General features: G+C 35.8%; 1 protein-coding gene across 1 annotated transcript in view; it reads left to right on the top strand.

Annotated features, from left to right (window-relative positions):
• Positions 1-26,168, top strand: part of HCN1 (hyperpolarization activated cyclic nucleotide gated potassium channel 1) — a 450,862-nt gene that overhangs the window by 222,815 nt on the left and 201,879 nt on the right. The window contains exon 3 of the mRNA XM_013972798.2: positions 18,530-18,691. Within this exon, the coding sequence (XP_013828252.2) occupies positions 18,530-18,691 (162 nt within the window). The remainder of the gene's footprint in view (positions 1-18,529; positions 18,692-26,168) is intronic.

The following is a 26,168-nucleotide window of genomic DNA, read 5'->3' on the forward strand; positions in this document are numbered from 1 at the left end:
TAAGTATACAGATGTCCCCTCCCTCTTGACCCTTCCCCCTACCCCCTGCACCATCCCACTCCTCTAGGTTGTCACAGAGCACCAGGCTGAGCTACCGGTGTCATACAGCAGCTCACCACTAGCTGTCTACTTTACTAATGTATGTGTTTCCCTGCGATTCTCCCTCAGTTTGCTCCACTCTCTTGGTGGCTCAGAGGTTAAAGCATCTGCCTGCAATGCGGGAGACCCGGGTTCGATCCCTGGGTCAGGAAGATCCCCTGGAGAAGGAAATGGCAACCCACTCCAGTACTCTTGCCTGGAGAATCCCATGGAGGGAGGAGCCTGGTAGGCTACAGTCCATGGGGTCACAAAGAGTCAGACATGACTGAGCGACTTCACTTCACTCCTTCCTCCACTGTGTCCACATGACTGCTCTCTACATCTGCATCTCTATTAGGAAATTCTGATTGTTTGTAAAGAACATTAGGAAAAGGGGTTACAGAAATGGAAAAACAGAGGTAGATATATTAAGACTTTTCACCCTTGTTTGTCTTAAATGCAAGTGGATGTTTTTCTTTCTGATAAACTACTGAGCATAAAACAAAGATATTCTCTAAGCTCTCATACTACAGAAATATACCAAATGAATCAAATAATGTGGAGTCCAGAATCAATGCTGATTTTAGCAGAAAACATGACAGTGATTTGTGAGTTTGAATGCTGGGTGAAAGCCCAGATAATAATGATAGTAACCTTTTGGACTCTTCCATTTAGAATTTGTCAGAAATACTGAATTCTATTGAATTTAACTCATGCCAACTCAATAGAAATACATCCAAATCTGCAATTTTTTAGAGTGAATTTTGGCTCAGTCTAGTTGACTGTTACAGGATTAGCCCATTAGCTCAAATTCATAATGGTTCTGGAATGCCTTAAAACACAGTGGAATTGATGTTGTTGGATCCAATATCACAGGTGAACAATATTTTTGGTTAATCCAAAACAGTCTCAAAAACTCAAAATAGTCTGTACCGTCATAAAGAGAATATTGACAATCCTGCAGTATTTTAAACATTCTTCTAACATATCATGTATTCAGAATATAAAAACAAAGTTCTTCTGTTTAATAGCAATTTTATTATTATAGAACATATGAAAATGACCAGAAGGTAATTAAAACTGTTTTCACACACTTATGTGGAATCAAAATTTAATCACTAGTTTATTTTATACCCTTTTTATACAGATCACTATTGCATTATTGATACTCAAACAACAAAAAATCATAGATTTGACTTAGTTTCTACAAAATTAATAAGAAAATAAAGCACTAAACCATTCAGGTATGACCTAAATCAAACCCCTTAGGATTACACAATGAAAGTGACAAATAGATTCAAGGAATATAGATCTTATAGAGTACCTGAAGAACTATGGATAGAGGTTCATGAAATGGTACAGTAGGCAGTAATCAAGACCATCCCCAAGAAAAAGAAATGCAAAAAGGCAAAATGGTTGCCTGAGGAGGCCTTACAAATATCTGAGAAAAGAAGCTAAAGGCAAAGGAGAAAAGGAAAGATATACCCATTTGAATACAGATTTTCAAAGAATAGCAAGGAAAGATAAGAAAGCCTTTCTCAGTGCTCAGTGCAAAGAAATAGAGGACAACAATAGAATGAGAGAGACTAGAGATCTCTTTAAGAAAATTAGAGATACCAAGGGAACATTTCATGCAAAGATGGGCACAATAAAGGACAGAAATGGTATGAGCCTAACAGAAACAGAATATATTAAGAAGAGGTGGCAAGAATACACAGAAGAACTATACAAAAAAAGAAAACAAACTCCATGACTCAGATAACCACGATGGTGTGATCACTCACCTAAAGCCAGACATCTTGGAATGTGAGGTCAAGTGGGCCTTAGAAAACATCACTATGAACAAAGCTAGTGGAGGTGATGGAATTCCAGTTGAACTATTCCAAATCCTAAAAGATGATGCTGTGAAAGTGCTGCACTCAATATGCCAGCACATTTGGAAAATTCAGCTGAGGCTACAAGACTAGAAAAGGTCAATTTTAATTCTAATCCAAAGAAAAGCAATGTCGAATAATGTTCAAACTACCGCACAATTGCACTCATCTAACAAGCTAGCCATGTAATGCTCAAAATTCTCCAAGCCAGGCTTTAACAGTACGTGAACTGTGAACTTCCAGATGTTCAAGCTGGATTTAGAAAAAGCAGAGGAACCAGAGATCAAATTGCCAAAATCTGTTGGATAATCAAAAAAGAGCATTCCAGAAAAATACCTACTTCTGCTTTATTGACTAAGCCAAAGTCTTTGACTGTGTGGATCACAACAAACTGTGGAAAATTCTTCAACAGATGGGAATATCAGACCATCTGACCTGCCTCCTGAGAAATCTGTATGCAGGTCAGGAAGCAACTGTTAGACCTGGACATGGAACAGACTGTTTCCAAATCGGGAAAGTAATATGTCAAGGCTGTATATTGTCATCCTGCTTATTTAACTTATATGCAGAGTACATCGTGAGAAATGCTGGACTGGATGAAGCTCAAGCTGGAATCAAGATTGCTGGGAGAAATATCAAGAACCTCAGATATGCAGATGACACCACTCATAGCAGAAAGCGAAGAACTAAAGAGACTCTTGAAATGAAAGAGGAGAGTGAAAAGTTGGCTTAAAACTCGTCATTCAGAAAACTAAGATCATGGCATCTGGTCCCATCAGTTCATGGCAGATACATAGGGAAACAATGGAAACAGTGAGAGACTTTATTTTGGGGGGCTCCAAAATCACTGCAGACAGTTACTGCAGCAATGAAATTAAAAGACGCTTGCTCCTTGGAAGAAAAGCTATGACCAACCTAGACAGCATATTAAAAAGCAGAGACATTACTTTGCCAACAATGGTCCGTCTAGTCCAAGCTATGGTTTTTCCAGTAGTCATGTATAGGTATGAGAGTTGGACTATAAAGAAAGGTGAGCACTGAAGAATTGATGCTTTGGAACTGTGGTGTTAGAGGAGACTCTTGAGAGTCCCTTGGACAGCAAGAAGTTCCAACCAGTCCATCCTAAAGGAAATCAGTCCTGAATATTCATTGGAAGGACTGATGGTGAAGCTGACTCTCCAATACTTTGGCCACCTGATGTGAAGAACTGAATCACTGGAAAAGACCCTGATGCTGAGAAAGACTGAAGGTGGGAGGAGAAGGGGACGACAGAGGATGAGATGGTTGGATGGCATCACCAACTCAATGGACATGAGTTTGAGTAAAGTTCAGGAATTGATGATACACAGAGTCCATGGGGTTGCAAGCAGTCGGACATAACAGAGCAACTGAACTGAACTGAAACATCAGATTGAAATCATTCAGATGTTTTAAAATGATGCAAATCATTTTTGAGTGACACCTGTATTGTAGTCTTTGTGTGCTATTTTTTTATATACACCTAAAACTGAATTAATGTTAACGTGGTAAATTTCACTCATCTATTCTGTCATTCAAAAATAGTGTGCCAAAGAGTTTGAGATACTAAGACATTTGAGATACTATAATCCTCCCCATCAAATTTACCTTTTAATAGAGACAGGGGTATGTTTAAATATGATAATTAGAAGTAAATGATGTGGAGGCTGTGAGAAAGGGATACATGAATCTTGAGAAGTAAGCTGTGACCAGATCATCAGTTCAGTTCAGTTCAGTCACTCAGTCGTGTCCGACTCTTTGCGACACCATGAATCGCAGCACACCATGCCTCCCTGTCCATCACCAATTCCTGGAGTTCACTCAGACTCACGTACATCGAGTCAGTGATGCCATCCAGCCATCTCATCCTCTGTTGTCCCCTTCCCCTCCTGCCCCCAATCCCTCCCAGCATCAGAGTCTTTTCCAATGAGTCAACTCTCTGCATGAGGTGGCCAAAGTACTGGAGTTTCAGCTTTAGCATCATTCCTTCCAAAGAAATCCCAGGGCTGATCTCCTTCAGAATGGACTGGTTGGATCTCCTTGCAGTCCAAGGGACTCTCAAGAGTCTTCTCCAACACCACAGTTCAAAAGCATCAATTCTTTGGCGCTCAGCTTTCTTCACAGACCAACTCTCACATCCATACATGACCATCGGAAAAACCAAAGCCTTGACTAGATGGACTTTTGTTGGCAAAGTAATGACCAGATCATAAAGGACTGTATATGCTACACTTAGGATTTTAGCCTTTAAGTCAAATTTATTGCAGGATTGTTGAAGATTTCTAACCAGCAAAGTGATGTCATTATATTTTTGTTTTAGAAAAAAATTCTAGTTGCAAGGTATAGGAGTGCAAATCTAGAGAGATGGAAATAATTTAAGAAGATTTTAAATAACCCCTGTGAAAGATGAAGATAGTTTAAATTAAGGAATTTGCAATTTAAGAACTTCTACAAGGGGAGACTTAAAGAACATAGTAACCAGTTGAATGTGGATGATGAGGAAACAGTAAATCTGGCATAACTCTGATGAAAAGCTACTTTAAAGCTTTATATGTATTAGTTCCTACAGAGAATTCAGCTGGGATGTGGATGGTAGGAGATATCATTTTGGACATCTTCAGAGTAACTGGGTGGTGAGTTTTAAAATTAAGAGTGTTGTCTTCAGTAGCTGTCAAGGAATGGATTCCCCTGATTATAACCAATAGATGAAGTTAAGGACATGAAAGCATGCCTCAGAGAAAATGTGTGGAGTGGAAACTTATAGTAATGTCAATTATGGTTCAGCATGTAAAGAATCTGCCTGCAACGCAAGAGGTACAGGAGACATGAATTCGATCCCTGGGTCCAGAAGATCCTCTGGAGGAGGAAATTGCAACCCACTCTAGAATTCTTGCCTGGAAAATTCCATGGACAGAGGAGCCTGGTGGGTTACAGTCCAAAGGGTCACAAAGAGTTGGACATGACTGAGCCACTAAACACACAAACACACAGTGAGAGAACAAATGTGTAGCTTAAGGACACGGAATACAATTGATCACATAAATGGAGTAAACAAGGAGTAGTAAGGAACATTGCATTATCAAAATCAGAGAAAACAGAGTGTCAAGAAGGAATATGAATATGAAGTGAAGTTAAGCAAATGAGATTTGGAAGTTTTTTAATGGATTGTGACAACGATCTGTGCCAACTTTACCTTGAATGTTTTTGGTTGCCAGACAGGTGACGTGAGTGTGCGTGCTTTCACTCAATAATGTCTGACGTTTTGTGGTCCTATGGACTGTGGTCTGCCAGGCTCCTCTGTCCATGAGGATTTCCCAGGCAAAAATACTGGAATGTGTTGCCATTTCCTCTGCCAGGGGATCTTCCTGGCTGACGGATCCAACATGCATTTCTTGCATCTCCTATGTTGACAGGTGAATTCTTTACTCTGTGCCACCTACAAAGTGTTTAAAAGTTGAAAATCAGAATAAAAAGTGAAGAATGTGTTAACATGTTTTTATTATATTTGAGAAGTAGATATTATAAAAGAGACTATAGGTTCAATGTATAATTTTTAAAATACTTGTAGGAGACATTTAAACATTCTTAAATGTTGATGAGGATAAATGTAGATAAGAATCTGTGAAGGAAGAGAGGGGATAATTAATGAAGCACATTTACTGAGCATATGGTAAAATAAGAAAGAAAAAAAAGAGAGAGAAAGAGACATACCATACTATAAAACAAGAAGTAGAAAGGATGTCACAGGTTTTTATATGACAATATTTCTCAGTAAAATTGGAAGTTAAATATTTTCGTGTGATGAGAAGAACAGGCAAGAATATGGTAGACTTCAGGAGACTTGGTAAAGTTTGAGAATCAAACATGTGTGGTCTAGAACATGCCAGTCTCACTAAACAGCCTTGACAACCTTGTTGATGTGAAAGCCATGAGTTAGCCATACATTTGGGGACTTCTCTCTATCATATATGGAAGTTCATATAAAAGAGTGATCTTGTGGACAGTCAGTTAATTTTGAAACAGTGTATTACCATGAGAAAAGAGTGGAGGAGAAGAGAATTGGCTATTTTGATAAGATATTAATATTATTGAAACAATAGATTTTTGTGTCAGACTGGATAATGATGGAAGTGATGATGAGCAGGTAGAGAATGAAAGAAAATAGAACTTTTCCAAAACTGCTTATCTCAAGCAATTGAAAGAAAGTTCAGTGAGAGTAATTCAGTGAGGGGAAAAAACTAGACAGAAAAATGTCATTAGAGAAGCAAATTTTGGTAATTCAAGCTTGAGTGCAGGACAAGCTGCAGTGATGAAAATGTCTCTATGGACATTGATTGTGTAACCAGGCTGTGACAAAGGTTGACAGATATTCTGGAATTACTGGGTACAAAGTTAAAAATCAATTTGTCTATCAATTTATTTCATTACAAGTACATATGATGATTCTCTTCAAATAAAAATCTCCATTGTGTCATAAAGACACAGAAAAAAAATGGGAAAATATATGATAATCCTAAAGTTCCCATGTAGTAAAATGAGCCACTTATTTCTAACTGGTAACCCCTTCCTTTTCCCTTCCCTCTGTCCCTCCTTCCTTCCAACCTTTCTACTTTTCCTTCCTTCCTCCCTACCGTCCATCCTTCTTTTCCTTCCTTTTTTCCTCTCTTATTCACTTCATTCTACTTTATAAACATGTATTAAGCTTTTGCTTTGTGAATACAGTCCTTGACCTCTAGGGGCTCACAACCTAGTGAGGACACAAATATATAAACACATAATTATAGTCAAGTATTAAATAACTTGAAGAGTTGTGGACTAGATCCTGTGGGAGGAAACTCTTAATTCTTTCCCTGGAGAGATCAAACAAGTCTTTCTTAAGCAAGTGATGTTTGAGCCAAGTTTTGAAGTATGAATAAGTTCATCAGTCAGAAAAGGGATAGAATGAAAGAAACTATACCAGGAAAGAATATTATGTCAAGGGATGCAATCATGTTGTGGAAAGGGTGCATGCATACTAAGTCACTTTAGTCGTGTCCAACTACTTGTGACCATATGGACTGTAGCCCTCCAGGCTCTTCTGTCCAAGGGGTTCTCCAAGCAAGAATACTGGAGTGGGTTGCCGTGTCCTCCTCTAGGGGATCTTCCTGACACAGGGATAGAACCTGTGTCCCTTACATCTACTGCCTTGATAGGTAGGTTCTGTACCACTAGTGCCAGTACTACTACAGCATTTTTGTCTGCCCAAAGCATAGAATACTTTCAGAGGAAGGATGAGAGATGACAGTGAAATGGTAGACAGAGGGCAGATCATAAGGAATCTTTAGAGTTTGAACATCATGAAGCTTCTCTGGATTTCTTGCAAAAGTTCAAGCAGGGAACTTCTATGATCAAGTTCAAACAATAAAATGATAAGTCTAGATGCCAAGTAGACTATATTTTCAAAGACCATGCAGCTAGAGTTGGAGATATGAGGTAAGTAATATTGAAATAACAATGAGAAACACAAATTCAATCAATTACAAGACCTATCATGATTTGGTGAGTGGAAGGGGGACTTGACAAAGTGATTCTAAGTATATTTTTAAATATAAGTGTGTGAAATACGAATTATTTGCAAGGATACTTATTGACAGATGGAAACTTAGGCTGAAAAATATGCTACAAAGATAAACTAGTTAGTACTTTTTTGGCATTTTATTAGATTTACAGATCATTAGAACAAATCAATCCAGAAAGAACATGCAATTATGATTTGGTTTGTATAAGTTCTTTTATCTGGAGTAGGAAATGGCAACCCACTCCAGTATTCTTGCCTGGGAAATCACATGGATAGAGGAGCCTGTTGGCTGCAGATCAAGGGGTCACAAAAGAGTCATATACAATTTAGTGACTAAAACAAGTTCTTTTATATTAGAGATTCACAGAAAAGCACATTATAAAATAAAGAATTCTGATTCCAGAAGATAGATAAGACACATAGCTGGGCCTTCTGTCTGTCTTAAACTCCAACACAATTGAAGAATCAAAATGAAAAAAGAAATGCATGTATAACACAGAAGGGAACAAGAGCTACAGACTCTTATTGAGAAGAGAAAATACTCAAAAATTTTAAAAGATTGAAAACCAGCGGGAGCAGAATGAGAGATGGCACAAGCAGAGAAAATTGCATTCTGAAATGTGCTGCAAAAGAGTCTGCAAAGGACATGAGAGCAAGTCTGTACTGTGAAAGCTTTGAGACATTTATAGTTGGAGTTAGAAAGCATAATGCAGAAAGTAATTGAGCAGTAGGGCTATCACAAGAAGGATGCTTCCTTTAAGGTCTGACCCATCTCTCACAATGTGCACACACCCCCCCCACCCCCACACACACACATGTAGAGAATTGGGGAAGTTTTCATTTATCCCCATAAAAAATTGATCATCTTTTCACTCAAGAGATTAAACCTATAATTGGAAAAAGATACAGTTTCGCTAGACTAGGAGGAATGGAGTCAAGTCTTCAAATAAAGTGAAGGAAGTGCTTTTCAATCTAGAATTCTATACCCAGACAAGCTATTCTCAACAGAGTAAGAGAGAAAGATAGATTCACCCATGTGCTTACTGCTTTTACCACTGCTGCTGCTACTGCTAAGTTGCTTCAGTCATGTTCGACTCTGTGCAACCCCATAGATGGCAGCCCACCAGCCTCCCCTGTCCCTGGGATTCTCCAGGCAAGAACACTGAAGTGGGTTGCCATTTCCTTCTCCAGTGCATGAAAGTGAAAAGTGAAAGTGAAGTCACTCAGTTGTGCCCGACTGTTAGCGACCCCATGGACTTCAGCCTACCAGGCTCCTCCATCCATGGGATTTTCTAGGCAAGAGTACTGGAGTGGGTTGCCATTGCCTTCTCCAGCCCTTACCACACTCCAACCCCAAATAAAAGCGTGTGCTCACTTGCTCAGTCATGGCTGACTCTTTGTAACCCTATGGACTGTTGCCCACCAGACTCTTCACTCCATGGAATTTTCCAAGCAAGAATACTGGAGTGGGTTGCCATTTCCTTCTCCAAATAAAGGTATAAACTGAGATTAAGTATGAATACTGGAAGATGCATTAAAGGAAACAATAATTATGATAGAACTTCAGCAGGTCTAGAAAAAATAAGTTCTTCTTAAAACAGGTGGGAGGAGTCCAGGGAATTGGGGGAACGAAACAGGTGTGTGTGAATGTGTGGTGGAGGTGATGGATGAGTACTAGAGAATTCTGAGCTTAGCATTGTTTTCTGCATAGGGCCATTATTTGATAGGTGGTTTTTGGGTGATAAGAAAAATCAAATTTATACAAAAATAGCTTATTGCTTTTAATGTTATTTTCACATATATTGGGCTTTCCTGGTGGCTTCGTGGTAAAGGATTGGCCTGCAGTGCAGGAAACAGGGGAGACATGGGATTGGTCCCTGATGTGGGAAAATCCCCTGAAGGAGGGCATGGCAACCCACTCCAGTATTCTTGCCTGGAATATTCCATGGACAGAGGAGCCTGGTGGGTTACAATCTGTGGGATCGCAAAGAGTCAGACATGACTGAAGTGACTGAGCGTGCCACATATATCAATTTATGTGATTCTTACAATAAAACTGATACTTAAATATTTTCAATACTTCATGTGGTGTACCAAATATGATGATGTACTATCCTGTGAATTGATGAAGCATTATAATGCATATTTAGTTCTGAAAGGTATCCAACTAGTTAATATGAAATCATGCTATTTTCCAATAGGTCAAATCTTACTCAAAGGTTTTTGGAGTTGCTAACAACTTTGCCAACTCTTGTTTATTTTTAAAGTTTTAGTTTCTTAGAATTGCCTGGCAGTCCAGTGGTTAGGACTCAACACTTCCACTGCAGGGGTGACTAAATTTGATTCCTGGTCAGGGAACTAAGATCCCACAAGCCACATAGCATGACCAAAAAATAATGATAAAGTTTTAGTTTCTTTTTAGAAAGTTTCAATAATAATATATCTTTCTTATTTATTGTGTTTGTGCTTAGTTGCTCAGTTGTGTCCAACATTTTGCAACCCCATGGACTCTAGCCTGCCAGGCTTCTCTGTCCATGGAGTTTCTCAAACAAAAAATGTGGAGTGGGTTGCTATTTCCTTTTCCAGAGGATATTCCTGACCCAGGAGTCAAATCCACGTCTCCTGCAGCTCCTGCATTGGAGGATTCTTTACCACTGGGAAGAAGAGCCACAAGGGAAGCACCTTCTCACTTATTAGGTTTCATCAAATGTCACAAGGTGTGGTTTACTCACTAAGATTCATAGTTCTATTTTATTGGCTTCATGCCGCAAATCATGTATTTAGTGATTTCTTTCCAAGGCATTTGCCAAGACAGTGAACCAGCACCACTTTCTTCTCCAGATCATCACTGACACAAATCCACTCAAATAAATTAGTAACTTGAACTTAGCTGGCTCATCTAATTAGCTAGATGACATACCAATGCATGATGTAACTGATGGCCACTATTAAAAAATTATGAAGAAGCATTATTTTCATCTTAACAGTTTGTTTTTTTTTTTTTTTCCCCAGAAGCTAGCTTGCCTTTATCTTGCTTCCCTTGTTGACTTCTGACAAATGGGGGTATGTGCTGGTTGCACATGAACTCTCTAGACTATGATTGATGAATAGAGGCTGCAGATGTTGAGAAGCACATTAATTTATCTAAATATGATGGCTTCTACCTTGTCTTATTTTACCATATATTTGTTACCATTACTTTTATTATACTTTATTTGTTTAATCAACAAAATATTTACATAAAATAGTATTTTAGCTTGGCTTCTATTTGATGTGACATGTGTGTACGTGTGTGTGTCTGTGTGTGTGTGTGTGAGTGATGTTGACTTTCTTATGTGTTTCACTTTTTTTAAAATTGTACTTTTTAATTTGTAAAGTAAAACTTTGTGGAATTTTGCATGTACTATTTCAGAACTCTTTTACCCCATTTTTTTAGTGGAAAAGTCAAGGCAAATTTTTAGAAACTGATTAATGCAGAACTTCAGTCTTAGGAAGTTATGCATTTGCCCAATAGACAAATTCTTTAAGTCCTTTACTTGACAAAACTTTTGGCTAGTAAGTATAATTTGATTTCATATTAACTTTGTTATTTAATAAAATAATTGCTCAAAGATTTGAAAAACGTACATTATATACCAAGCAACTTAACATTCCATGCATATATACATGACAAATTTTAAAGATTTTTTTTATCACACTATGAACACTACAATTTTCAATATTTTAAGCCGAAAAAGTTGTTTGAGATGCCAAACATTCATCATCACTTGTGAATTTAACAAATTTCATGATTGTGAGGCCAAAAATATTGAAGTAGATTCTTTCTCACAGAATGTATAGAAGATGGAAGCTATAACAATATATAATATTGTTTAGGAGTATACTTAAAATATGTTAGCAAGAGTCCACTGAAATATATTATGCATTTTATACATGTCAGGTGGACAGTTTAATAGAATTTATTTAACTGGGGATTAGTACAAAATTCTTTCTGGATGATAAATGAGTAGAATGAAAAATATGTCACATTCTTCATAATTCTTAAGCAATTCAGTAGCTGTTTATTGACTATGTAATATTTATAGAATAACTACCTATGGGAAAACAGCTTACAGAGTGTATAAAATGAGTTGAAAAATCCCTTGCTTCATTTGCTTTTATTGTTCAGTTACCAGAGATTGTACACTGACGTGGTCGCCTCTCTGTTTTAAGTGTGTTCATTATTTAGATTAATTTTAACACACAAATTACTGATTTGAAACCTTCAAAATAAAGCATTTGTTCTTACCAGTATTAGGTACATTTATCTATTTCTTTCTATGATATATTTTTACCCTTCAAAAAGCATAAATTCATGCAATGGATTTTGTATGCTGAGGAAATGAGCTACATGGTAATAAAAACTAGAATACTTTGAACTATCTGTAGCTTAAAATGCAGAGATAACTACATTTGTACTTATTGAAGCATGGAAAGTATTACGAATTTGGTAAGACAGACATAAAAGAGAGAGAGCAAACAAAAGATTGATGAGAAATTATAAAAATATATATGGGACTGTTTCTAGCATTATGTTAGTTTTTAAATGAAATATTCCCTAAACCTCTCCCAAAAACACAATGTTAGGGAAATATCATTTAAATTAATTCACAAGAGCTATGCAGAATTGATAGAATATTCCAATTAGTCTGACATTTTTCACCTTCATTCTCTACACATAAAAAGACAGATACACACACTTACATAGCCACTTAATGATTTTCTTGATTTTTGTTATACTTGTATACTAGACAATAAAAAGATTATTAAAATTTTATTAAAAATAACTATGTCTTTAATTTTATGGGAAAAAGTTTGGAAGAATATTAAACATATTTCACTAAATCAATATCTTAGTGGTAACTTCATGAAAATAAGTCCTGACTTAATGAAATAAGGGTGTATTAAGCAGAATGTAGCCTTCACACAACCATCATTAAAATAAGGTTTAAAGATCCATCATACAATATGTGTTTGTTTTTATTCTCTTCATTTATGTATTTTAGTAGTTGCACAATTTGTATATATTATGTATATTTACAGTCATTTGAAATTTGTAAAAGAGGAATAATGATCTTAAATTGTTTAATTTTAATTATTTTCATTTTTTTCTGTAGTACTAATCCATTCAACTCTCTTCTTAATAGGGTCATTTTCAATATTCATTCGTAATTTTATTTTCCCAATGTGTAAGTTACTTCTTATTAAAGCAAATTATGCAAATGGGATTATGCTTGGTCTTTCATTTCTCTAGGGCCCTGTCCAATAATTAGATGTTCTGTTACACTATGCAGTCCTCATATAAGTTAAAAAGAGGTACCATTTTTTCCTAAGGAGTTTTAAAATGTGAAGATTTGGGTATATTCAATTAACAAAATGTAACCTATCATAAGCATTTTTGTTTCTGACCTATTTCCATTTGTAGGATTATATTGAGTTTCAGTTCCAAGGAAAATGAGTGATCTTAGAAGAAAGGCTTCATCTCAGTTAGGTGCTCATTAACATTGACCCAATTATGCAAATTCATTGTTAGATAAGTAACCTCTGTGGGAGAAAAAAATATTTTGCTGAGCAAAACTCTGTACCACTAGACATGTGCTTCCATTTTCAAAGTTTGTACTTTCATAGTTTACACTGCAGCTGTTTCTTATCATTGTTTCCTACCAAAAGTCTTTAAAGAGTTCATATTATTATATTACTTTTCCCATGTTTTCTTCATAATTCATAATCTCTACTTTTTCTCAGGCTAGCAAGGCTAACAAAGAACAATTTATGCATGAAGAAATACTTTTTCTAAATTTTGAGGTATAAGGAATTAATATCCTGTGTAAAAATATGTATGATAGAAAATGGCTGATATACTTTACAGTATCATAGAAATGAAACAAATTCCGACAATCTAGTCAAGATAGACTTCAATAGTGATAGTCAAGTTTATCTTAGTCAAGATAAAACATAGTTAGGAAACATGACAACTCTTTAATAACAGCAATGGTTAAAATTTATTTCTTTTTCATTATATATAATGAGAAATATATATATATATTAATTTATATATATTTGTTAAAGAACTACATGGATATGATCAAAATAACACATGCAGAGTCAGCTGTGTATTTTTAGTGATAATGACTGATGACTAATACAGTCTATTCCATAACTATACTTTTGTAAATATGTAGTTGTTCTGACTATATAAGCACTATTTATTTCACTGTGGAGCCATGTGGTAAGAGATAACCTCCTCTATAGCTGCAATGATAGGATATCTGTACAGCTTCAAAAAGAATGCTCAAATACATGCACATACTTTTTTAAAGTTTCAATTCCACATGTAGGGAAATGGAGTTAGCTTTAAATATCTCTACGTTCCCCTAATATGTAGGGAGGAGGGAGAGGGAAGAAGCACAGTGTAGCTATGACAAATATGTCCTTCAGGAAATCAGATTTTGCACCAGGTGGTAATTTGCATGTGTAACTATGGAAAGAAAACCAGTTTACCCACTAGAGCAGGCCAAATCTCTTTCTGTCTCAAAGTTTCACTGAAAAGACTTTTTTGAGAAGATCAACCAAGAAGGCTATAAACGGAAAAAAAAAAAAAAAAAAAGTAGGAAAGTACCTGGGAAGTGAAGATTCATTTTCAATTTAAAACATTTTCGAGGAGATGATAATTTTATTATTTCTAAATATGTGGAGTATAATCAGTGTAGAAGTTAGCAATTCTGAAGAAAGCATAATCTAGTAATTATAGCAATTTGATATTCCTGAGACATCCAAGAGGATTTGCAGTTGGCTGTTATTACAGATGTATTTGCTTTTAAATTTTAATTTTTACATTAATTCATTTTTTTTCAGTGTTTTACAAAAATGTCAACTCATAGATTAAGAGCTCTGAACTAATTATTTAGGTTCCTGAAGAAGAAAAGAAGATGAGATTAATATCAAAAGACACATCTTTTGATACTAGGAAAAAGTCAGTAAGAAAAGCTGTGGATATATGTCTATTGGAAAGCATGAGGGATCAGAGGTGAGGGAACTGAAGCATAAGAACGTGTCTCCTTTGGAATGGTAACGTTTAAGCAGAAATTCAGCAGCATGGTCATGGTCTTTGGGAACCTGAGAATAGAGGAAAAAATATAGGATATTTTAGTGGTAAGAGGGAAAAACATAGGTACTAAGAATAAAGAAGTGCATAACCATAGCTGAAGTCTTCAAATAGGGTTACTATCCTATAAAAAATATTAAACAGAATCTAGTTTCCTACCCAGTAATTTTCATTGGCTTAGGTATAGAAAGTGACTGTTTTGATTATTCAAAAATTGACATTTTGCAGAAAAAAAGACAGTGGAAAAGTACAGCCTTTAATAAATGGAGATGTGTGGAGAGTAGAGATTGAGAGGTTGTTAAGATGCTAGAAATGAGGGGAAGGTATAGGTGGAATAGCCAAATAGAGTGGGCACTGAAGACAAGGAATTTTTTTTTTCTATGCCTACACAAATAACTATCTGAAAGTAGCAAAGGAGACCTGAGAAAATGAGGGCATCGTCATCAAAATCTAAGGCTTATGGAGTATGAAAGAACTGAATCAACTCTATTTGAGAAAGTTACCAGAGGAGCTGAGTCTTTAAGGAGATGATGAGGTGCAGTCATACATCTCAGGAAATGTAGAGAAGGAGAGGAAGAATTCTATAATGAGGCTGAAGGTACGAGAGAATTCGTGGACAGTATAGGAGTTTGGAAGTAACAGTGGAAAGAAGAAAGCACCACCACCCCAGAAAAAAAAAAAAAAAAACACTCAAGAGCATGACGATCTGATAATAGGTATGCGAAACTGAGGAGTAGGTAACTGCATTTTGACTATGGACACAGACTGATAAAGATGAGAGGCCAATTGGTTGACTTTTCTGAAGGTTATGAGCTGGCTATTCAAATAAGATCCTGGTTAGAGTAGGAACTGATAAAATTACTCAAATGACTATAGTCATTATCAGTGTTCAAAAAGACCTCTGTGAAGCATATTCTTCTCTCATATACCAGATGAAACCTTCTGCACTTTGCCTAAAGCATGGTAGGGTAATCTGAATAAATTTCAAGTTAAGAATTACAAAAGGTACAAAAGGATTCTTAAAATTCTTATTTTACTATTGATTAGGACTACCACATATTGAATTCTGGATAAATGTTAGGTGTGAAATGAACTGAGTAGCTAATTATTTGTCTTCTTATATTCTGTGTCAACATGACATAGAGATTCTCCCAATTTAAAAGACATGACAGGTTATGCAAGTACAAATATATAAAGATAAACCAAAGAACCTGACCTTATTTTAATACCTTAATAATAAGAATGTTCTGTCAAGAGAGCCTCTTCTGGCCCATTTGATTTTCTTAAAGTTACAATACTAAGAATCTGAAAGCATATTTGAAACCTTCAATTGATAACTTAGATCTGTGAAACCAAAAAGAACAGATCAATATATTCCATGAGAAGTCTTGAATTACTCTTGATAATTTTTTGGTTAAGTAAATCATAATAAAGTAAATCAAATACTTAAGGATAGGTTAAGACTCGCTGATTTCATAGATGGTTATTAGATTGAGAGGACCCTGAATTCAACTTATCAAGTATGAATGTGGAGGCACTGTAGAATTACTCTGCTAATTTATGGATACATTCATATAACACAGTCTAGGATTTGACCTTTTTAAGAGCAGGGTGGATTATGCATTGCTCCTGGGGAAAATATTACAAAAAATTATACTTCTGGTGGACAATTATGCAAATATCAGGGCAGGATTTGGTATTCTGAATCAACTTATCTTAATCAAGTATTCTTCCAGCTATTCTCTCTAGAGTTATTAGACTCCAACTGGACAGAATTCTAAAACTATAATATTATAAAAAAGGATTCAGTGAGTATTTGTAACCAGCTCATTCCTCACGTTGCAGTCACATGAACAACATAACTTTCAGATCTGGGCAAATGTAAAGCACAGTAGAATTCCACTGACTTATTTTGTAGTTTAGTTAGGTCCAAATAAAATTAAAGTACTACCTTTAAAACGTATTTTGATTATTTTTTATTTTGCTGACTCATAAGTACCACTTAAAACATATTGCTAGTGGGTCAGAATGGTTTGTCTTTCTGTTACCCACAACCCTGGAAATCAAATCAATTTCAAATTCAGATTACTTGGATGGTAGCAAATAATGAATTTTTAAAAAATTTCCTGTCTTAAAAGACAGAAACAAAAACTTTACACTCTCAAAGTCACAGAAGGTTACTTTTGCTGTTATTAACTCTCTGCAAAATTCTCATTCATTCATTTAACAATTCACTGAGTATCATCTATAGTGTTGTTTTTGTGTTTTGCGGCTTTCATGCAGTGGCACTAAGAATAGATTTAGATAGGAATTTATCACTTTTAGAATGTCTACCTCATAGATGGAAAAAAACTGAAAAGATTAATCATTGATGTTAGCCACTTGATCAAGAAGTTGAGTAAAGTTTGCACTGACACTTACCCTACAAGCTGTGCTGTGCTTAGTCACTCAGTTGTGTCCGACTCTTTGTGACCCCATGGACTGTAGCCCACCAGACTCCTCTGTCCATAGGGATTCTCCCGGAAGAACACACGAGTGGGTTGGCATGCCCTTCTCCAGGGTATCTTCCCAATCCAGGGATCGAACCCAGGTCTCTTGCATTGCAGGCAGATTCGTTACTGCCTCAGTCACCAGGGAAGACCTTAGACAATAAGAAGTTGTGGCTTTGTTTAAAGTAGACCAGGTGCTTCCTTCTTTGGTTAGCGTGACTGTCTGCAGATATATGTGCTCCATAAGGAAGCAGTCTTCTCATTCCAAATCTTCTGTGAGCAAGGTTTTAACAGGGCCATTAATAATCTACCATGATTCAGCTATCCCACTTCTGGGTATTTATCCAAAGGACATGAAAAACACTAATCTTAAAAGATATGTGCACCGTATGTTCAAGCAATATTATTTATAATAACCGAGATGTGGAAACAACCTAAGTGGCCATCCATGGATGAATGGATAAAAAAGATGTGGTATACAAATATGGTGAAATACTGCTCAGCTATCAAAAAGTTGAATTCTTACCATCTGCAACAACATGGATGGACCATCAGGGTATTATGCCAAATGAAATAAGTCAGATGAAGCAAGATTAATGCAATATTATTTCACTCCTATGTGGAACATAAAAATAAATAAATAACCAAAAAATAAATAACAAAATAAATGAACACACAAAGCAGACACATAGATACAGAGAAGAGTAGGGGTAACCAGAAAGGAAGTAGCAGAGCATGGGCAAAATAGGTAAAGGTGATAAACTTTATGGTGATGGATGAAAACCAAAGTTTGGGGATAAGCATGCTGTAATCTATACAGAAGTAGACATATAATGTCGTATATATGAAACATATGTTACTAACCAGTGTTATCTCAATAAAAAATAAATATTAAATAAATAAATAGCTACCAGCAACTGTTCACATGTGAAGCTTATGCTTGCTGAGATGTATTAATTATAAGAGCTCAACAGACAATCAAATTGGGCCCAGCCAACTACGCACAGTCCTGTATACATCAAAAGTCATACTGCATACCTTATGGTGGTGTTTTTAATCAGGTAGATAAATCAGGATGGAGCTACATGGACTTGACTGTCTGCAATTAGCCTCTGATATTAACTGGTGTCAAAATAGCCAAATTTCTGTGTTTCTTCCCATGTTAGGTTTTCAGATAGCTCCAAAAACTGAGATCAGTTCAGAACACACAATGTTAAAGGTCAAAAAGGGAGACGTTTATGAAATTAATTCAGTGAGCACTATATAATAGAGTTAGTATATAAATCTAGCGCAGATAGTCTACTGACGTTGGCGGTATTCTTAACTTAAAAAAATTGATGATAAGAGTTGATTTTACTTTGGCCAACAGATTTTCCACATGACATACGACCTTGCCAGCGCTGTGGTGAGAATTTTCAACCTCATCGGCATGATGCTGCTCCTGTGCCACTGGGACGGCTGTCTTCAGTTCCTGGTGCCACTGCTGCAGGACTTCCCACCAGATTGCTGGGTGTCTCTAAACGAGATGGTTGTAAGTAATTCAGATTACTTTACACTGTGTTTGCTACATCTTGCCAAAAAAGTTCTAAATATTTATGTTAGAATGATCTAATTATCCTCCTTAACTGGTAAGATAAAATTTTGCTTCTGTGGATATAAAATCAGATGTTATGTTCCTGTTTCTACAACTAAATTTTACTTATATGAAATGGTCTGCGTGGCAGGGGTGGGTGGGTGGTGGTGGTGTATATGTTATAGCTATGTTATAGATCTATTTTTAGATCTTACTCTGTGTATATTGAGACATTTTATTCAAAGATACACATCCAAACACACACACACACCTAAATCATAGTACTATGTTCTTTTAAAAATGCCTATTACTTAGAATAACTTCTTCTCCTTTTAAACATGATTTTAATGTTTATTGTGATTAAGACATGCCATTTTAAGTGTGGTTAAACATGAAGACATGTTACGTGAGTATGAATGCAAATGAGATATGTATGACATGCAATGCTATTTCAGATAGTACTTCCATCTAGTGAAAATACCATGAAAAGATATCCCTTTAAACTTTACCATAGAAAGATGTCAATATAAAATAAAAATCTGTGAAATAGAAGTTTGATTTCCAAAGTTAAGTGTACTTAACTTTATTTTAACTTAAAGAGCATACATTTTGGTATAAATACATAATTCTGCACTCACAAAGAACTGAAACAATGGTGAATATTTTTAGTATATATATTCACAAAGATTTGTTTTCTCAAGTTCTCATATTTTCTTTTTATATTATATTACATTTAATAAAGTACTAACTGTGTATTAGAATTGCCTTCTCTTGTGTTTCACATTTTATAAGAGGCAAATTTTATCAGACTTTCACAAAACTTTAACTTTGGCATAAATCAAATACCCTCCTGTTTCCCAGACTGTTCTGTTATTAACCATAGTTTATTATTGTGGAAATGACACTGGCACATATACATTTTTATGTCCTAATAACTGAAGTTCAGGCTTTGTGTTTGAAGACTAGAGGGTTTATAGCATGTGTTAAGAAGAATGCCTTTTCTTCTATCTTTTGTGTCTTACGCCTATGTGTTTTCCTCCCTGCTTTTTTCCCTCCCTTCCTTGCTCCATTCTTTACTCTTTTCACTCTGTTCTTTGAGACTTAGTGTTCACCTGGATCTATCCTTCATTTCATTTGTATCTGCTTAAAGGTCTCTGCCTTACAGAAGCCTTCCCTCACCACCCTAATATATTATTCAGTTGGTTTATATTTTATCTTTAAAGTATTTAACAGCAGACACACACACACATGGGCCTGCACAATCACACATACGTTTGTCACTTACTATTTTTCTGTTTTCCCCCACTGGAACGTAAATGCTAATGCCGTTAGGTCAACGAATTTATCTGCATTTTGCTATATACTTTATTTCCGGTGCCTTGAACAGTGCCAGACACAGTAATTTGTTGTAACCTAATTACTTATCATCAAAAATTTGAGAAATATTCTAGATATAACTTCTGATATCTAAAAAATAAGTCAAGAAGTTTGATCAACTCACTTGTTTCTCATTGATTATAGATATCACTTTTCTTATTGCTGAAAAAGCAAAACATAAAGACAATTCAAAGATAGTAGGGGGTGAGGAAAAAAACAAAAGCTCATATGAACTCACTATTGACTAAGTGAATAATTATAAAAAGCACTAAATAACACTGCTGCCAAAATATTGATTCATCATTGGCGCCAACTAATATTTGTTTGCAAATAATTTTTATTTTAAATTCTCTCTAGGTATCTTCCAAAAGTAGAAATTGTCATTTTAAAAAGAGTAAAGGGATTATTTTTAGGTATCCATAAATGGAATATAATTGTATAATTATAATGTTAGGAAATATACTACTTAATATGTGTAGTGGTAAGCACATTTAATGAAGAAAAATTGTAATGTCTTACTCGTTTTTCTTTAAATACCACTAGATGTACTCATTTGGGTCTGTGTGTGTATTTAATCTATCAGAGTCAAACTTGTTACATTATGATGTTGAACAAAATACTTTTCCTGGGACATCACTGGTGGCCCATTGGCTAAGACACTGAGCTTTTAATGTCAGAGGACTGGGTTCTATCCCTTGTCATGGAACTAGATCCCACATGCTGCAACTAAACGTGATGCAGCCAAGTAAATAAATTATTAAAAATTTAAAAATCCTCTCCTTCATTTGCAATTTGCCTTTTCTAATTCTTTTTTCCTTTTTGGCTACAGTTTTGTGACAAAATTGGCTCCTGTTTTCTTTCGCATTATTTATTTCATATGTATTTTCTATGTTTAACTCTAATGTAGAGCATAGAATATAATTGTCTTATGTTCAACTATAAAGACCAGAAATTTTTTCTATATTGTGAATAGAAATGATATGAAGAGATAACAATCATAAAAAATAATTCTTAGTCAATAGGGAATCTCCACAGTGTCATTTGACCTTGGAAATATGAAAGATGATGCTATGTAAGTGCTACGCTCAGTATGCCAACAAATCTGGAAAACTCAACAGTGGCCTCAAGGCTGGTAAAGGTCAGTTTTCATTCCAGGTCCAAAGAAAGGCAAAGTCAAAGAATGTTCACACTACTGCATAACTGCACTCACTTTACATGCTAGCAAAGTAATGTGTAAAATTCTCCAAGTTAGGCTTCAACAGTATGTGAACCAAGATCTTCCAAATGTTCAAGATGGATTTAGAAAAAGCAGAGGAACCAGAGATCAAATTGCCATTATCCATTGGATCATCGAAAAAGCAAGAAAATTCCAGAAAAATACCTACTTCTGCGTCCTTGACTACTCCAAAGCCTTTAACTGTGGATCACAACAAACTGTGGAAAATTCTTACAGAGATGGGAATACCAGACCACCTGACCTGCCTCCTAAGAAATCTGTATGCAGGTCAAGAAGCAACAGTTAGCACTGGAGATGGAACAACAGACTGGTTCCAAATTGGGAAAAGAGTACGTCAAGGCTGTATATTGTTATATACAAGATCCAATACTTTGACCACCTGATGCAAAAAGCCGACTCATTGGATAAGCCCCTGATGCTGAGAAAGATTGAAGGTAGGAGGAGAAGGGGACAACAGAGGATGAGATGGTTTGATGGCATCACTGACTTAATGGAGATGAGTTGGAGCAAGCTCTGGGAGATGGTTAAGGACAGGGAAGCCTGTTGTGCTGCAGTCTGTGGGCTCGCAAAGAGTTGGACATGACTAAGAGGCTGAAGAACAACATTAAAGTTCTCGAAAAATTCTCATCCATCTCAGCAAAACAAAGAGAAGTATATTTACATACAAAGAAAGTTATAAAGTGAAAAGCCATTATAAGAAAAAAGCACCCTATGTTTACATTATCATGCTTATAGTATGCAAGCCCAAGCACTTTGAGAAATGCTATTTTATTTATTTATTGCAGCGAAAGAATGAGGTAAACACTGTTCTCCATTTTGCAGTTCAGAAAACTGAAATCTTTAGTGATTAAACTAATTAATCATTCTCACACCTTTAGTAGATTATAAAATCAAGGTTAGACTGCATATCTATTTGACTCTGTAGTTTCTGTTTTAAACTACATTTTAATACCTCATGTTATATAGATTATAGAAAATAGGAAAGAGAAGTTCCAAGAAATAGAGACCTACAGTCACAGCACACCAATTAAAGTGAAAAGTCATTTATAAATCAGTATTTGAACTCTGACAATAAAAAGTGGCAAGACTGATAAGAGGCATAGCTGTAGAAAAACAGAAGTCAAATTGGGAAGGCCAAAATTGAGAAGCCAGATTAGGAGGATGCAGGACATGACTGATACTAGTCATTTTGGGGTATGGGGTTAACAGCTGTGCTTTAACATTTGACATTGGTATTAAACAATTTAACATGATGATTATGTAGAATGTTGAGTGAATTCCTTATATCTTCTTTCTTTTCCATGTCATGTTCTTAAATGATTTATATTTTTAAATACTATTTTGAATCCTCCTTAACCACTTTTGCATTTATATCTGTTCTTATTTATACATGTATAATGTATATATATTAAGTCTTGCTTAAACACATAGTTCAGTTCAGTCGCTCAGTCGTGTCTGACTCTTTGAGACCCCATGAATCGCAGCACACCAGGCCTCTCTGTCCATCACCAACTCCCGGAGTTCACTCAGACTCACGTCCATCAAGTCAGTGATGCCATCCAGCCATCTCATCCTCCGTCGTCCCCTTCTCCTCCTGCCCTCAGTCCCTCCCAGCATCAGAGTCTTTTCCAATGAGTCAACTCTTCACATGAGGTGGCCGAAGTACTGGCGTTTCAGCTTTAGCATCGTTCTCTCCAAAGAAATCCCAGGGCTGATCTTCAGAATGGACTGGTTGGATCTCCTTGCAGTCCAAGGGACTCTCAAGAGTCTTTTCCAACACCACAGTTCAAAAGCATCAATTCTTCGGCGCTCTGCCTTCTTCACAGTCCAACTCTTACATGCATACATGACCACAGGAAAAACCATAGCCTTGACTAGATGGACCTTAGTTGGCAAAATAATGTCTCTGCTTTTGAATATGCTGTCTAGGTTGGTCATAACTTTCCTTCCAAGGAGTAAGCGTCTTTTAATTTCATGGCTGCAGTCACCATCTGCAGTGATTTTGGAGCCCAAAAAAATAAAGTCTGACACTGTTTCCACTGTTTCCCCATCTATTTCCCATGAAGCGATGGGACCGGATGCCATGATCTTAGTTTTCTAAATGTTGAGCTTTAAGCCAACTTTTTCACTCTCCTCTTTCACTTTCATCAAGAAGCTTTTTAGCTCCTCTTCACTTTCTGCCATAAGGGTAGTGTCATCTGCATATCTGAGGTTATTGATATTTCTCCAGGCAATCTTGATTCCAGCTTGTGTTTCTTCCAGCCCAGTGTTTCTCATGATGTCCTCTGCATATAAGTTAAATAAGCAGGATGACAATATACAGCCTTGATGTACTCCTTTTCCTATAAGCATGTATTAATATATCTGTACACTTCTCTCTATATATATTTAAATCCTCCTTAATAATATTTGCAGGCTTCCCAAGTGGCTCAATGGTAAGAATCTGCCTGCCAAACAGGAGATGTGAGTTGAAACCCTGGGTCTGGGATATCTCCTGGAGAAGGAAGTGGCAACCCACTCCAGTGTTTTTGCCTGGAAATTCCCATGGACAGAAGAGCCTGGAAGTTACAGTCCACAGGGTCACAAAACAGTTGGATAAGACAGCAAATCAACAACAACAAATAATGTTTGCATTTTAATTTATATCCTTATTTATACATCTCTAGCTACTTACCCATATATGTGCTTTGATGAGAAATTCAGAGGCATTGCCATAACTATACTACATCCCTAATGGGTAATTTGTTCAGTAAATTTATTGTTACATTAATTTCTTTCAGCCAGTTCCTTTCCAGTCCTTATAAATTCCACTAAAATTATTCCTTTTAAATACTATTTTAAAAAAACCAACTGCTAAGCATCCTGGGCTACTTGAACTGATGAGGAAAGAGATACTGAGTTACAAAAACCAACCTGAACAGGGATTAATCTTGCTGTTCATTTGTAATATTTGCTTTTGTTTCATTCAAGAAATGTCTCATTTCTTGAAATTCATTCAAGAAATTATTTTTACTTGAATCAAACAAAAATGTTTTATTTTTGTCTGGATGAAGATCTTCGATTTGCCAGGTACTTAATGTTTGATAAGATTAATTTTGAAAATCTTGTCATTCCCATGATACTTTGTGACTATGTTTTAGGTGTATCATTTATACTAATATTGTAACAGTTGATTTTTAAAGGGATCAGAGGCAATGGGTTTTGGGGTTAAAATATGAAATATTATAAAATATTTGCGAATCTAACTAAGAAAATAAAAATATGTATGATACATTTGAACTTGTATATTAATCATGACATAATTTAGGGAATGATTTTACAGAATAAACATGAATTTACAGCTAAGAAATACATTGCTAGAGCAATATTTCTCTAATTAAAGTCTGAAGATGGAATCTCAGAGAGTATACAGGTTTTCTCCTAGAAATCTTGTAACTGAATATATGGACACATGTTGGCAACAGTTTGAAATGTTTCAGTATAAACATATTATGAGTTTAGTATTGCCTGCCCTAAATCAACCTCTAGATTTACTTCTGTAGTTGAAGTGTGTCATGAGTTGCTATATATAATAATTATATCATACAGGACTAATAAATAAATGATCCATTTATAGTGGGTGAAGGCTAAATGACATAAAATTAGACATACAAATTCATCACCATAGACAAAATGGAGAACTAGGTTTGAAAAATAAGTCACTAATCACAACACACATAATTTATGTGTTAAACTACATACTCTAGAAAAACTAGTGCTATAATTGTTTTTTAGTTGCTAAGTCCTGTCTGGGTAGCCTTTCCCTTCTCCATGGGATCTTCCCAATTCAGGGATCAAACGCAGGTCTCGTGCATTGCAGGCAGATTCTTTACCAGCTGAACCACAAGGGAAGCCCAAGAATACTGGAGTGGGTAGCCTATCGCTTCTCCAGCCTATCCCTTCCCAACCCAGGAATAGAACCAGGGTTTCCTGCATTTCAGGTGGATTCTTTACCAACTGAGCAATCAGGGAAGACCTTTAAACTACATACTCTAGAAAAACTAGGGCTATAATTTTTGCTGTTTAATTACTAAGTCCTGTCTGACTCTTTTGTGACCCTATAGACTATAGGCCACCAGGCTTCTCTCTCCATGGCATTTCCCTGGCAAGAATACTGGAGTGGGTTGCCATTTTCTTCTCCAAGGAAACTTTCCCACCCAGGGATCGAACTCACATCTCCTGCATTCTCTTCCACCGAACCACCAGGGAAGCCCAGTGATATATAATAATCAGCACTATATTTACCTTGTATACAACTAGTTGGTTTCAGAAAAATAAAAATCATCCATCACAATAAATTCAAATTGAAATGTGCTTACTAACTTATTTTTTAACATTTTATTTATAAATGTACATCTGTTTCAACTTTATAAGAACTTTAAGGACAAGAAGCATATCTAGTTGTTATAATTGAGTAATAATCATAATCAAAATTATTTAAGCCAACACAAAGATCAGTCCTTATAATATTTTGTTTTGTTATTTGAAGGGGTCTGTGTATTATTTCATTTTGAGAGATGCTGTTCTAAAGGGCAACCAATATGCCTTCTAAGTATCTGTGTACCCCACGTGTCCTATACCCATCCTATGCATATTGCTAAATACATAATAATTGTTTATAACCAAACAGGAAATTAACAACAGCATTTGAAAAGTGTGTGTAAAGGAGTCTATTGTGCATTTTGAATGTTATTCCTTGGAGTTTGTGTTATATAATAATTTGTACATCAAATTATTTCTTAAAAGATAAGTACTCACTTGGCCAATTTGTGGGCAATATAA

This window comes from Capra hircus, chromosome 20 (assembly GCF_001704415.2).
Source record: "Capra hircus breed San Clemente chromosome 20, ASM170441v1, whole genome shotgun sequence".
Taxonomy (NCBI): domain Eukaryota; kingdom Metazoa; phylum Chordata; class Mammalia; order Artiodactyla; family Bovidae; genus Capra; species Capra hircus.